General features: G+C 37.8%; 1 protein-coding gene across 4 annotated transcripts in view; it reads right to left on the bottom strand.

Annotated features, from left to right (window-relative positions):
• Positions 1-15,340, bottom strand: part of RBMS1 (RNA binding motif single stranded interacting protein 1) — a 143,273-nt gene that overhangs the window by 40,281 nt on the left and 87,652 nt on the right. For all 4 annotated transcript variants that reach the window (XM_053947727.1, XM_053947728.1, XM_053947729.1 and 1 more), the window contains exon 3: positions 770-828. In XM_053947727.1, coding sequence (XP_053803702.1) covers positions 770-828 — 59 coding nt within the window. The remainder of the gene's footprint in view (positions 1-769; positions 829-15,340) is intronic.

Genomic DNA, 15,340 nt, shown 5'->3' with positions numbered 1-15,340 from the left:
TTCATGGGCATTATGCTTATTAACACTGCTCAATCAGCTGACTTAATATTTCACTTTGCTTGGAAATTAACCTCTTAACTGTAAAAAATTAAAGTCTGAAATCTGGTATTTCAGTGTCTGGTACTACGCCTTCTCCCACCACAAACATGCTGGGATCTGAACTGCTGCAATTGCAGTGAGTGATGAAAATCCATGAACTGATATATTCAGCTTATCTAGAGGAGTTCTAATTTTTTTTTTTCCAGCTGCAATTACTTCATTGAAAATGAACCCTCTCTTTGCTCCCAATACATTCAATAGAACATAACAAAACACAATTAGAGTACTGGAACATGTAATTAAGTGCTGCTTCAAGCTACACTAATCAATGGAGCTTATTTCCACAATGTATAATTTTTTAAGATGCTTAGTTTAGTTGAATGGTCATCTGCAAACTTCCCTAGTTTCTCCAGGCAAAAGGGGAAAAGATGCTTTTAACTCCATTTTTGTTTTTAAAATAGAGGCAAGCTGCCAGCCAGCACTGTGCATGTCAGCTTCACTCTGGCTTGGCTGCACCACTGACACCGGCTGTCTGCCAGCTCCACTGGAGGCAAATGCATTGAATACACCAACCACTAGCAAGAATAAAACTTGTTTAGGAGCAAGAATGGGAAAAAAAACCCAAACCAAACCAACAAAGGTAAAATGAACTTAAAGTGCAACATTAACACACTTTATAGAATCAGTTACAACTTTCAGGGGAGCACAGTATAAAGGAAAATATACATACCTTTGCATTTGTTTGTAGTCTTGTCCAAAATAGCCTTTGTGGATACAATTTTCCCATACCTAAAATGTATTATACATGTATAAGGAAAATGAGAAAAGAACATCCTATTATAACAAACACACAAATCACTTTATTTTATATCCTAGTACCCTTTACTCTATGCAAAATGCAACAATTTATATAGATTATAATTATGGACTGCAAACTCATACATAGATGGAAGTGACAAAAACCAACAATTTCAAGCATGATCTTGTTCTATATTCCCAGTGGCACCACAGAATAAGCCAGAAAACAGTGCTTTATAGACAAGAATCCCATGCAGTTAAAATCCTGGTATGTATAAGACACCATGTTATAGATGTAAGCTGGGACTCTCTCAGTATATAGACCAGTTAGAGCAGACCAGTTGCCTTGTCAGTGCTAGGCTTGCTGGCTAGCACAGTATGGAAAAGGAAAAAAAAAAAAAAAGAGAGAAAAACCCAGCAAAACCCCAACTGACAAACATAAAAATATTACATCAGATTTAATATTATTCTATTCTGGAATGCGACAAATGGAAGACTAATGAAAGCTGATCAACAAATTTGGCAAAAAAAAACCTGTACATTTCTGTAAATATAAGCAATTTCAACTAAAACAAAAACATCCCTCAGGAAAGTTTCTATTTTCTTTTTCTTATTGCCAGTTTCTCAGCTTCTCAGTACCTGGTTAGCCCAGTCTGCTAGGTGAGCACACAGACATCTCAGCAACTAAGCTTGGGAAAAAGGTGGACAACAATCCCAGCTATAAGAACAATGACTGTTTCTGAAGCACTCTGCAAAGTTTATCAGAATTAGGTATTTTGATCATTTTTAGAGTAGAATTTGTTCCTGCTTGCAATTTCCCTTGGAATAAAAATTCCACTTTCAATTTAAAACCAGCAATTCTCTTGGCCTGCATAAGGAGCACAGGTTTCCCAAGCTCCTTCCCACATCCTCCTCTGCTTGTCAATGACACTTGTTAGGGTGCCCTGAGCACAGAAGAGAAAAAGTATGCAAAAGGAGTTTGCTTTCACTTGAGAATGTAATGTAACTTATTACACTAACAGGTGTATCTATGCACAGTGTGCTAAGAGGCTCTATATCATTGTACAAGAACCCAGAATTATGAGAAATGTCATCAGTATACAATAGGGGAATTTGGGGAAAAATGAACTTTCACCATCTTACCTGCTAAATAGAATTTCAACAGAGTGCGTGTAATTTTGAAAAATATTATGTCAAAAGACAACTCCATTTCTGCAGTAGCTGTATTAGTCTTAAAAATTCTTCAAAGTATATTAGAAGCCTAATAAATTAAGCTTAGTTTGTTAAGAATACTCAATTAACTGTTCACTTGCAAAGTGATAGTTATTCAAAGGCAAAGCCTATTTACTTTCCCCACAAAGAGCATTTAAATACACCTTTCAGTGTAGTTACCACTCTTTGCGACGAGTTTCAAGACCCTGCTGTTTATGCAATAGTTATTGGATAGCTTCAAATAATTGCAAGGGAGTAAACCCAGGACACAAGCCACAAGGTGGGTGCTTCCTTCTTTTATCTGAAATTGTGAGCATCTACACTGATATAAAATAGAACTATCCATCTATAACCTAAAAACATACAAGCACCAATGAAAATCTGTGCATATCTGAATTAACCATTTAAGAAGCAATAGAAATCATGCATAATACTTGGAGCAGGTACTTCCTTATTCGTACCACTTATTTTCCAAATATGTTGTTCCATTCAGAAAGCATTATAGTCCCTAAGTCAAAACTTGTCACTTTTTCTCCAGAATTTTTCTGAGTGCAAAGCAAAAGCACGTGCTATAAATGAGAGAGCCAAACTGCTCAGGGCGCTTGCACCCAGCATGACATTTGACAGCCAGCATTCTCCATATCCTATCAGCCTCCCTAAAGCTTCTTAAAGTGAAGAGCTACATAGCCTTTTGTGGGAAAAAAAATCCTTGAAGGATGATGTTCTCTCTGCTACTGTGTCAGTTCTTGAAAGCACAGAAAGTGGTGGTGGTGAAGAACCACAGCCCTGGGTATTTCTGCAAGCACAGCGACCTGGCCAGCTGGCTCGGGGCTGCCTTCGACTGCTCCAGCCCACGCTGCTGATGCTCACCAGCCCGTGAACTGGTCTCTGCACAGCTGATCTTTACAGAAACTTCGTGGACCACTTTCCACTGTGCAAAGATGGCTTAGTGATTTATTGCACTGTCCTAGATAGCATGGCTCCTGCAAAGAACCAGTCACCATGGAAGGCTGCCAAGAAATTTCAGCAGTGTGAGTCTAGGAACAAACTGGGAACCTGTATAACAATAGCAGCTATCGCCAGGATTTCTCCTACGATTTTCCCTCCCATGTGTGAGTTGTTCTCCACTCATGCCATGAGGCACAGAAAAGCAGTTTACCCACCCTGAGCCTAGTCAGCAGGATGCACCCCCTCCTTGTTCCCAGCATGTGATCTGATACCAGGGGAATTACTCCATGCAGTTTCTCCCAAGTGCTTCCTTCAAATTATGACCATTGTGAAAACTTTTCTTCTCCTTGAATTCTACAGTCCTTATACTCTGCGTTTAACACAAGCTCCTGTCTTCAACTGCTCATTTACTGGGTGCAACTGCAATCAAGACCCTGCAGAAATCAATGACCTAAAAAACACACCAGTCATGATGCAAACATATGTATTGCCTGCTTACAAAAAGGACTATAGCAAGCAAGAGAAAATTTGTATTCCAAAGATGTCTATGATGTTAGCTCTTGCCTGAAGATCCTAACTCCTCTCAAAGCCTATATACATCTAGTGTCTAAGGCACTTGCAGAGGGTTCTCTCTTGCTCCACAGCCTTACTGCATGCTTGGTGAGATTTTGTACCTACAGCAGAGCACTGTTCCATGGCTAGCAGAATCACTTCTACAGCAATTGGTGTTTGCTCATTCCCTCTCAGCTGAAACAGTTTTTTAAAGCATGCTTCCTTTTAAATTAAGTACTAGTCTTTAGAAATAACTGCTAATCTGGCTGGTGACAAGCAACTATGTGTTTCTTACTGAGTTATTTTTCTCCCCAAAATAACATCAAACTCATGTTCAACAGCAATAGAGTTCTTTTTTTTTCTTTTTTTTTTTTCTTTTGAGTGCTATTAACAAATTCTTCAGTCTGAATTATGTTCGGAGATGGAAACGTGTTTTCAGCTTTGCGTCTCTTTTCTATACAGCACTTGTACCAATATCAACTCACACATTGAGAAAGAGAGGGCTTGGGTAAGAGGCAGGTAAATAATTACCAGGGTGCACTGGGTATGGGATTAACAGGGGTGTGTTCAGTAACTGCCTGTGACCCAGTGAACAGGATACAGTTGTGGTAGAGAACACCAATACAAATGTCTGGCTGAATAGAAGATAAAGAAGAAACATGTTCAAAGCCAAGCTAGGAAGAAATGCAGTACAGCCACTTTACAGGATGATGTTTACTACTGCTAATTACATCCTCACAGTGAAGAAATGAAAAAATAACTAATTTTGGCAACCTCCACAATGCTGAAAGAAAAGGGTCTTTAGAAAACCAAGTACATGAATCAACCTGAACCACTATTTATTTTTCTCCCTTTGTACATCTGGCAGTATGATGAACATATGTGGAAATGTGAGTGTGAAAAGACGCCAGCTTCAGCATGACAAAGAATGAGGAATGAAGTAGCTTGAAGTCTCTGCCCCAAGTGCTGTTTTGAGTGTTGAAAGAACTTATCTGTGTGTGCATTAGGGGAGGTACAGTAAGAACAGGCAGTGAGAGGCTTGATAAGGTGTGTCTGGAATGAACTGTTCAAATCTGTGTCCACAACATAATGTAATATACCTCATACCACCATGCTTACAGTGCTTCCCTTTGCAGTACTCTCTACCTGTCTTCTTTTGCTGTGAAGGATTTCTCTACCACAAGATGCTGACTTGGGCAAAAATATGCCAGAAGGATCTCTGCTACCATGGAAAGTCCTTGCCTTTAAATTCTGCTTAGGTCCTCCATCCTGAACTGTCCAGAACTTTGCGTTTAAGATGAACAGTGATCTCCCTTTGCCTAAGTCCAGCCCAGCTATAAAAGAACATTCCTAGAGATCCTGCTGTTACAGTTTGTAGTACCATAGTGCTGTCAAAACTTCTCTGATATACAGAAATGCTGCATGTCTTCTGTGTTTGTTCTAGATTAATTTTTACATCTTAGAATTTTATCACTGCCCTTCGTGGAATGCTCTTATTTTTGAGATCCAGAATTGTGCAGTAAAACCAGACATGGATTTCATGACTTGTTAGTGGCTCCAAGTACATGAATTAACTTTAAGGTGGAATTGTGAAAGGAAAGAGAAGCTGGCTGAAGACAAAATATTCTGATAGGGAGCCAATAGTCTCACCAGGTGACTCAAAGACTGCAGAGAGCACAGCAGGCACATCTGGCAAGGAGTGTCACATAGGAGAGCAGATCAATTAATCCTAAAATAAAATGCAGCTGCTGAATAGAGCCACATCAAAATAAATGGTAATTTTGACTATTATAAGTAACTAGATGAAAATGCATAAAGCAAATACTTCCTAAGCAATTCCTACATATTAATTGTAACACTAAAAAGAAAAATCAGGTGGGCCTGCTTAGTCTGTAAATCAGCTTTGAAAATAAAAGAGATAACAACAAAACCAAAATAAAATTCTTATCCAAGATGGCCTTATTCACCACACAGCATGCTCAGTGGGTACCTTGCATGTACTCTAAATGCAGCAAATTCTTGCTTGAAATGAAATCATGTTGTCTTTCAGTATGACCTCAAATCAATGCACACAACAAACATGGACTTCGGTAAATCAGTGACATGCAAATTTTAAGATCCTCACCTCCCCAAACACAGAGTATTCTGTATTGAACACTGTGACTCAAAACATTTATATGCAACTGATGGTCTTACTAGCCAGGCCCACACCACCATCTATCCTGCTTGTAGAGTGGGTGGAAGTCATTACATTATCTCAGTTGAGATGAGGAAAAACCCTAACAGCCCATGGGAAGGCCTAATCTCTGCTGGAGTTCCCAGTTCTTCTGTAACACCTGGTGCAGAAGGAGCAAAGAAAATTCCCTGAGTGTGAGAAAAAGAGCCAAGGGAGTTGTCAGCAAGAGCTGACTTGGTACAGCTCACTCCTGTTCCTCACTGATCTTCCCATGTTCAGGGCATTTCTAAGCCAACAGCACAGCCAAGGGAACATGATCGGCCCCATCAATCTTTTCTCCTGGATCCAAAACCCAAGCATAAAAGTTTTATCTGGCTCTCATACCTCCACCTCTCTGCTGCATTTTGGGAAAGTGTACTGAACCTTAAACTCTTGGTCCCTTTTAAGCTTAGACAAACACGGGGAGTTTTTGCTTCTCTGTGTATCAAATTTTCAATTTTTCAGTAAAGGGAATTTTGGCAAATAGTTGTCAATACAAAACTACTAGTCCTTGCGATAGACAACTCTGATCCCACTCTTTAGTTATGGGTAAATGTTTCTTAAAAAACTCAATAAAGAAATGTATTCAATCCAGCAGAAGACTGAGTTTAAAGAACAGAATCAAACCATATGGTTTCCATTTTTAAATTCTTCTTCACCACATCTATGCTGTCGATCAGAAGGAAACATTGCTGAGAACATTTTGTCCGTATTTTGTTTTGTGTTGTTGGAAGACACACTGTTCTTTGAGAAACTCTTTGGAATACTCAGCTGCTTCAAGGCCATCATGCACCAAAAGTTTTTTTACCAGAACATAATAAGTATCTACCACCAAAAGCTGGACCAATAATTTTAAGTGAATAATAAAATACTACATAAAAGCTGCAGTTATACCTTCATATTTTTATTTTCTGAGTTAATGTGTATGGCTATTCTAGCTTTATTCTAGTATGAGTTCTGTTCCGAAATTGTTATAAACTTGGCTTATTTATTTGGTTTAGTAAAGTCTCCTTTCCTAGTTTCAGATATTCTACCACTGGATTAACCAATGCCACCAGATGTGCCCTGTTTCAGACATTAGACCATATTTTTCACTATATGCAGAACAGAACTTACTTGAGCACCTAAATTAAAGTGTTCTCTTGATGGCATGGTGTTAAATGATCATGTGGTTCTGACATAAAGCTAGTTCCTTCCTTTCTTAATAATTGTCCCTTTGACTCTCTGGTACTTTAGAAGAAAGATGGTATTTTCAAAATACCCAAATATCCTAATAATTCTCATTCGCATTTATTATTATTTTATTTGGGAGATAAATAATACCTCCAAATAAATTAGAATTTATTATTATAAAAGCCAACTACTGTTTTGTCTTTACAAAACTACAAAAAATACATTGTGTCTCTTAATGTAAAGACTGCTTTTGAGATCTGGCTATTAAAAAACAAACGGAAAAAAGAACCCCCAACTAAAAAAGCCAAAAAACCCTAGGCTCCTAGGAACCTTGCCTTTGCTGACTAATCAATGTTCTTATATACTGCTGTAAACTCTTCATTAAGATCAGCAAACCTTCCTTCATGAGATGTCTATGTTTAACTCTTCTTTTTAATTTAATTTCTGTTTTCAATAAGAATCGGTGTATGTCATCACCATTACCAATGCAATTGCCAACATCTCCACAGTGCAAACTACTATTATTTTGGTACAAATAATTTGTTCTTCAGTCTCACTAGGTTACAATTCCAGATTTCCCTGAGAAGTCATCAGAAGCAAACCAGAAGTCATCAGAAGCAAAACCAGACTCAAGCCCAGATATTTTCTCATCTCTTACCGTTGTCTGTCCTCACAGGACCAGATGCTTTGCACAACAGACATACACAATTTAGTAAAGTAAGAACAAATGCCTTGTAAGTTTCTTGGACAATATTAACTTCAACAGATAAAAAGTACTATTTTATGAATAGGTATTTGACTTGTAATGTACAGGCTCTATACAAATGTAAATGCTCCTTAGAACTAAAAATAATCAGGAATTCAAAATCCTAATGGATAGTAGAGTGACATACAAAAAAAGATTTTGGAAATTATTATTTTTCAGCTACCCAATTTGTTTTTCCCAAAAGTAGGTATTTCCTGGTTCAGACAAAGATAAGCTGTGGGGACAGGGAAGATACGTTTTTAGAATCAGGAAATGTTTGCTTCCTTCTGCTCTTGCTTTGTAGAGATGTGAATAACCTCTATCCATTCCTTAGAAGCTGAGAGAAATTCAACAACAAAGAGTCCCGTTAGCATCCTACACCTATTTTTATTACCTTTTCCAGAGGGTTTTCAATCAATTTAGTCCTTATTGCACAACAAATTGATTACTTTAAAAGCAAGACCCACTGCACAATGTTCTTTTATTTAGCACAGCTGAGGAAGACTTTAGGTTTTAATGTCTCTGGACATTTTTAACATTTCAGAAATATTACAGCTGACTCTAAAGCAGCTTTCCCAATGTGGCTTTCTAGTGTCTTAATGAACAGACTTTCAACAGCTGCTTGCAGAGGTGGGTTCTCTGTCAATCTTAAATCAACAAATATGTAAGGCATGTTTATTTAGTTTTACTTTATAAGGTTAAGAATGTTGCAATATGTGGAAAAGCAGTTATTCTTTATTACTATGATGACACAGTGGGGTGGGGGGGGGAAGAAATTAAAAATAAGTATGCACACATACACACACATGCACACCCACTCCCAGCAAAAAGCTTTTGGAGTTGGAGGGGAAGGCTCTTGCATTATGCCCTGTCAGGCATCAAGAAGAATTCTGCTGAAGCTACTCTGAGGAAAAAACCACAACAGCTGTACAATCAATTTTAAAAGAGATTTTAAAATGCAAGTATAAAAATCTTTACATTAGGGTTTTTGGTTTTGGTTTTTTTTTTGTTTTTTTTTTTAATTTAAAAGAAAGAAAAAGGCAAATTCTGAAGGATGAACCTGTAAGTTCTATTCTAGGCTCTGACAAGTTTATCAGTATCTGCAGCCTTAGCCTCTCCACTGAGGATGTGAATTCAGATACTTGGCAGAGCTATGATTAATAATCACCCTCTCTTCAGGGAGAGATTTTTGTCAAAGGCCTTAATTTTGGCCTATCCTTGCTCAGCTGCAACATGATTTTTACTACTAAACATATGGCACCTAATTTTCATTTAATCTTCCATAGGCTAACAAGAGAATGCTGCTCAATGTTATGGTAGGGAGAGAAAACAGCTCCAGACACAGAAAAAGGAGAGGGCAATAGCAGCTAAAGTGGCAGAGTTGACCTCTTGCTCTGCACTGGAGATCAGCTTTCATATTTCACAGACACCTAAAGATTCTCATCAACCTAATGACTCTTATAAAAGCCAGAATAAAAACATGCTGGTCCTAAATTTGTTGATTGCATAGCTGTTTTAACTGTAGACACAAGACAAGTGACACACTCTGTCACATGCTGTGAAGAAAAATGGAATTTCAAGCAACAAATTGTGAAAAATGATCCTGTTCTGTGCTTCTTGCCGCCTCTGCCCCTGCAGTAACCCAACCTGACTTCTGACAAGCTGAGGTGATTTTGCATAATCTCTGAACCATCTGCTAGGCTATCTGTCAGTTCAGTAGCCTTGTTACTTTACAGTTTATAGGTTAAGCAGGATAAATAACCTATCAGAAACACAAACAGATTTGCCTCTTTCACACACTTTGAAGTGCAAGTATTGTCTAAGTAATCATAGCTTGCTTACTCCTAAATGGAAGGAAAAGAAAATAAAATCAAAGCAATCCATCTATTCTTTCAAAAAAGGAAACTGTTTATTATAATCTTCACAGTTTATGAAATCAATAGCACAGCAAAACTAAAGTGATTTTTCCTAACTAATTTTTGCCTACAGTTTTAGGAGATTGTTCTCTTTACCCCTTTAGAAACACACATATGAAGTATTTTTAACTGTGTAAACTATGCAGAGTTATGGTTTTCAAACATCTGTTTGCAGGGACACAATTGCTGGTTAACATTAAAAGTGCTGTTTCCTGCCAAAGATCCATTGAATTTGTTAACCAATGAGTGAAAGACCACTCTGGTTTTCCTTATAAATTATGTGGCATTGTTCCTTTGAGAAAAATATTTAAATATGCAGTGATGTGTGCAAATCAGATAGAATGGTTTAGAAACTAATTCGCTACTATTCTGCTTCTAATATAGGATACTGTAATTTATGTGAAGTGCTCTTCCACTGAAAGCATTACAGAAAGTTTCACTGTAAGACACAGAACTGAGGAGCCTTTGTATGAAAATAGTTTGCAGTTATTCAGATAGTCACAAACAATAAATCTCAGAATTATCATAAATTATCATAACTCAACTAATATGCATTAAGATGATCCAAACAAGAAGTTGCCAGTAAATGCTACAACATCAGAAAAATCAAGGAGTCTGCTTCTCAGTGTCTGCCTCACAAAGCAGGCTGCACTTCCTAATCTCTACTGTCCAGCATCCAGTCCAGCAGTTCTGGAGAACCCTGACTTTACAAAAAGAAAAGAAAAAAAAAAAAAAATTCAATTAAAAGATACTTGGAATTCTTGGCTAACTCACTTTTAGTACTACCATCACTCTTACTTAAGAAAACATAGTATCATCTACATTTTCTGCAGCAATTTCCATGTGCAACTACTAGGCTATTCAAGTATATGGGAAGAGGTTACAGTTTCCTACTGTTAAAAGATGGAAGAACAAAACCATGTTATTTTAAGAAAACTAGTGGTCTCACCCTGTTGTTTTCTTACCCTAGTGCTATAGAATGGACACAAATTATGTACTGAAAAAAATCCGCATTTTTCACCCAACTGAAAGCTTGAAACAATATTATTATTTGCAAATAAATGATCATAGTTTCTGTGGCTCACAGAAAGAATATAAAAGACATGAGAGCATAGGGTTTCACATGGGCACAAAAGATACAGCTTTTTTTTTTAATAATAATTCATTTGCAAGCATAACAAGAAAGTACCAAAAAGGTTCACATTGCAAAGCTGAAATGTTGTTTCTACAGTCTAGTGATTTTTTTATCCTTTTCTTTATACTGAGAAATGATCACTACAATTTGAGAGGATGAGAAATTAACCCAGATGAATGCTAATATGTATTTATAAGCTGAGCTCATGGCAGGTCTGCAGATGTGCATGTATTGATTTACCACTGCTTGCCATTTTAATCTGAAGGTACAGCAGTGTTTCCACACTCAGCCATAAATCTTGGCAAATTTCAGCCTCACTGATTTTGCAGAGCCTACACTAACAGCTTGAAAGAATCAAACTATGAAGACATAACAGAGCAGTTCTTGTTATTCATAACTCTTTCCTCTTCCCTCTGTTAAACAGTAGAGACCAGCTTGGGAGCATAAATGAGTCTCTCTACCTGAAGACATTTTATTTTTCAATTCCTCCTCCTCCATTCAAGGAAGCCAAATTCAGTCACTGTCAGTATATGATGCATTGACCATTATTTTGGTTATTCCTAAGCATATTTCTTTGTATTGTGGGAGGGAATTAAGGAAAAGGCAAAGGGAAAAAAAATTATCTACACTTCCCAATAGTTTTTCTCTTGTTTAGACAGAACAGTATAAATCAAAATTATTTTATCTTTTGGCTACAAGCTTAGCTAGTGTGAGATTACCTCCTCTCTGGATAGATAGGCAGACACCTATTAATACTACAAGCCTACATACTTGCAAAAGACTACTCTTTAATTTATTCTTGCATATCAATTTCATTTCTGGTGAAGGTTGCTAACCAAGTCTTATATACTAAGTTTAAACAGATGATGCCTCAAGGAAGCCATCAGTCTAGAAAATCATGAGATTGAGGACTGCCATAAAAGGGCACTTTCAACCACATCCCATTTCCCAAGCCCTGATCCATCTGCCAACTCTGAACTACAAAAAACTGTTTCACATTTTGTGAAAATTACATATAAAAAAATACATACATATATATGTACATGCATACATAATGTTTTTTCTTGCACTGAAGATGTTTTGTTGCTGGTATAATGCCTAGCATTGATAACTTTTTTTAAATATACCAACATATTTTGTATGCTTTCCTTCTTGTTTTGTAACATGAAGACAACTGAAAAGCCAACAGGATTTTCAACTTGTCCTGCTGGGTTAAAGTACACTATACATAAAGATAACTGTTTGTCCTTACCTCTATCTTGCACTAATTTAACACCTCATCTCAGACAGTATTGGCTGCCTCTCTTCGGTCTGGAAGGCCAGAGAGGGAAAGTCTCGATACGTTCAAATAACTTCCAGTTTCTCTGAACTGCATTTTACAGTGATTCTTCTATGAAATACTCATAGTAACATCCTGCTTCAATAGCTATTCTATACTGGGATTAACACCTTGTAATGAAGATACTACAATAAATAAAGTACGAACTCCTTTAATTTCTGGTAACTTAATGTCAATCTTATTAGAAGAGAGCTAAATGGACAAATTACTCAAAATCATTGCTAAGCCTTCCAGATACCCTGTCCCCTTAATAGCATGGCATGTAGACTTTATCTCTATTTGAATCTGCTTCTGTAGTCTCAAGTCCCAGCTGTGCTGAATAGCAAATAACTCCATTTCAATAGGGAAGATGGTTGTACTAAAGTAGCTCTCTCCAGGGGTCAATATACATCAGAAGGGCATTTAAGTGGCTGTATGTTATTGAGCAGCAACATCAGCTCACATATTATTGATTGTAACTGCACAGCTCTGTTGAAAAGATGCCTGCAGTAGTATTAAGTGCTGAGACAGGGATAGAGGAGTGTTATGCATTAAAAAAAATACTATCCATCTGTTGCCAAATTTTAGATAGATGAGCAATCACAAGCTGTAACACAAAATCTAAAGCGCAACCTCTGTGGCTGATGCGTCAGGGTCATATTCAGTGACAATTCCTCAGTTTCACACTGCTTAGATCGTCTTTTGAATATTGACTGAAGCAAGCAGGAGGCAGAGTTTGATTTCTGCAATTTTGCAAAGAGTATGTAATAGATACTTACATGGAAATCTGCTTTTGGTAGCTTAAATATACCCTTTTCTTTAAAAACGTCATTAACCTGTTCTGATCCCATCACTGCAGCAGCTCAGGACAATGGAAGCCCTCTGGAAGCACTGCACCATCAGCCCACTGAGCCCTGAGTTGCAGCCAGGGCTGCAGTCCCACGCCCTGGGCACCACCAGACTGCCCTGCAGAACACACAGAGCCAGCTGAACCTCATGTGATCCCCAGCCCCACATCTCCAGTGACTTTTGCATAATGACCACGGCAAATACCATCATGGAAGGGTAAGTCCAGTGTCCCAGACTGCACTTTTGGCAATGCGCCCAAGGAAGCAGTTGGATCACTGGGCTTCACAGTGAAGTACACAGATGACAGAGGTTAATCCTGGCCTAGCAGGGAAAACTCAACCCAAAGGCATTAGTGCAAAGCAGGGAGTCAGCTGGGCTCAGAGAAAATTAGGATCCTCCATTTGGCTGTGTCAGCTGCAAATTTGGGTGGAAACTACATTAAGCAGAATAAGATATACAGTCAAAGTTTCTTAAAAGGAGCATCTGTGGGAATTTCACAAACCCAGAACATCAGCAACCACAGAAGGGACTAGTCAAACCCACATTCTAATACAGAGTCAAGAAAAATCAATCAAACACTGCATGACTGCAAAGTTGACAGGCAAGCCCAAAGTCAGTAAAGTCAATCCATATCACCACCTTGCTTGAACAAATTCAATATTATATGCCAGCAAGGAAGCTTGTATGACATGATGACAGTGTTTCTGGGCTTTGCAGACCTTTTTGTTTCAGAGAGCCTGACATGACTACCTCTTTGCCTGCAAGAGGGCAGCAGAACAAGCTTTTCTCTTAGAAGTGATAAAGTACAGGAAAGAAGCTGTAACTTCTGAGGATGAATCTTTATGCCTACACTCCAAGTTTTAAAATAATTAGTTTTCTAAATTTTCCAATCAATTTAATTAAACAAGATGCTTAAAGTAATTCAAGTAGAAACCTTAAAATAGTTTATATGAAAATCACTCAGAGGCAGGGAAATGCAATGGATACAATTATCACATAGGAAAAGACTGAGAATGGAAAGAGGCAAAGGCTATACACAGTGTCAGAGAGCCACCCCCTAGCAAAGAGTTAAATAGTATCTAGGTCACTCTAAAGTCTTTCCTGCACACCCTCAGCTCACTGCATATCGGAAATGCTGTGTGGGAAGGCCAGGGAAATAAACTCACAGACCAAGTATGACTCAGACTGCAGTAATTTAATGATACTTTTATTCCCTTAAATTATCTTTGGGATTAAAAGAATCCACACCCTTAACAGGGAACCAAATCACAATGAAAGGAAGAAACCACAAATTAACAGATCTTGGTGTTAACAAAGGTATCTAGAAACAAATTAATTATTAATGGCAAGGAGCAAACCTCTCCTATAACATACTATATGGTCACAACAGCAGAAGGTAAAGAATTTGAACCCCAGTCAGATGTTCTTCTGAAAGCCTAGTGAGGATGATCTCAGCAACAGGAATGTCAGAGAACTGCTTGCCAAAAAAATAAAGAACTGTCATAGCCAAATACTGACCTCTACCACTAGGGGAAAGCAACTTGAGCAAAACAGCCTCAGATTTCCTCCATCACTGAAGAAGTTAACTCAAAAGCTGTCAAATATCTTTGGCACAAGCATAAACAGAAGTATTGAGTCCTAAAGAAAGCAGAACACCAGTGACCCAGATCCAAATACAAATCCAGAAAAGTTCTTGAGGAAAAATTAAATTTCTTGTAAATTCTCTTCCCCTGAATAAAGCAAAAGTTTGGAAAACACTTTTGAGTGAGCAGAGGAAAACACTGCCCTCAGAAATACTTCCTCCTGACTACAATACAAAATTCTGAAAATTTACTCTTTCCTCTGCACTTTAAGCTGCCTCCCCATCTCTCACTTATGGAAAGAACAAAAGAAGGCATGGTAACTACCAGAAAATGATGAGCAAATCTAAGATGCCCTAAATGCACTCAGATATCTTAAAGACTTGAAAATCTTCATGGAGAGAAACAGAAATTTATTTCCCCTTTTTCATGGCAAAAAAATGAACTAATTTTGTTGTGGTGACATAAATAGCAGTGAATGCCCTTTTCAGTAGAGTTTCTATTAGTATATTATTATACCATTCTAAAGAATTGAGCATCTGGCTTCACAGCTATATATTTAGATGTACTCTGCTCTGTTTCTAATTAAACTATTCTTTTTTAATCCCGTGAGATAAAGAAACGAACAATGTTCCCAAAACCTATATCCACCAGTAGCATACTGTTCAGTAACCAGTTACCTTTAAAAGTCAAGTTTTGCTTCTGCTCACCTTTCATACAGAGCTACATCCAGACCAGTGAGCCTGTGCTCCTCACATTATCACCTCGACCTCAGTTCAAGTGTTAGATGGGAAACAGTTGATCAGTGGCAGTCAGAGCTGTCCCCTCTTCCTGGGAGGGCCACTCTCAAAATATTTAAT

This window comes from Vidua chalybeata, chromosome 7 (genome assembly GCF_026979565.1).
Source record: "Vidua chalybeata isolate OUT-0048 chromosome 7, bVidCha1 merged haplotype, whole genome shotgun sequence".
Lineage (NCBI taxonomy): Eukaryota > Metazoa > Chordata > Aves > Passeriformes > Viduidae > Vidua > Vidua chalybeata.
The sequence above is the reverse complement of the archived record's forward strand: the minus strand, read 5'-3'. Positions and strand labels throughout refer to the sequence as shown.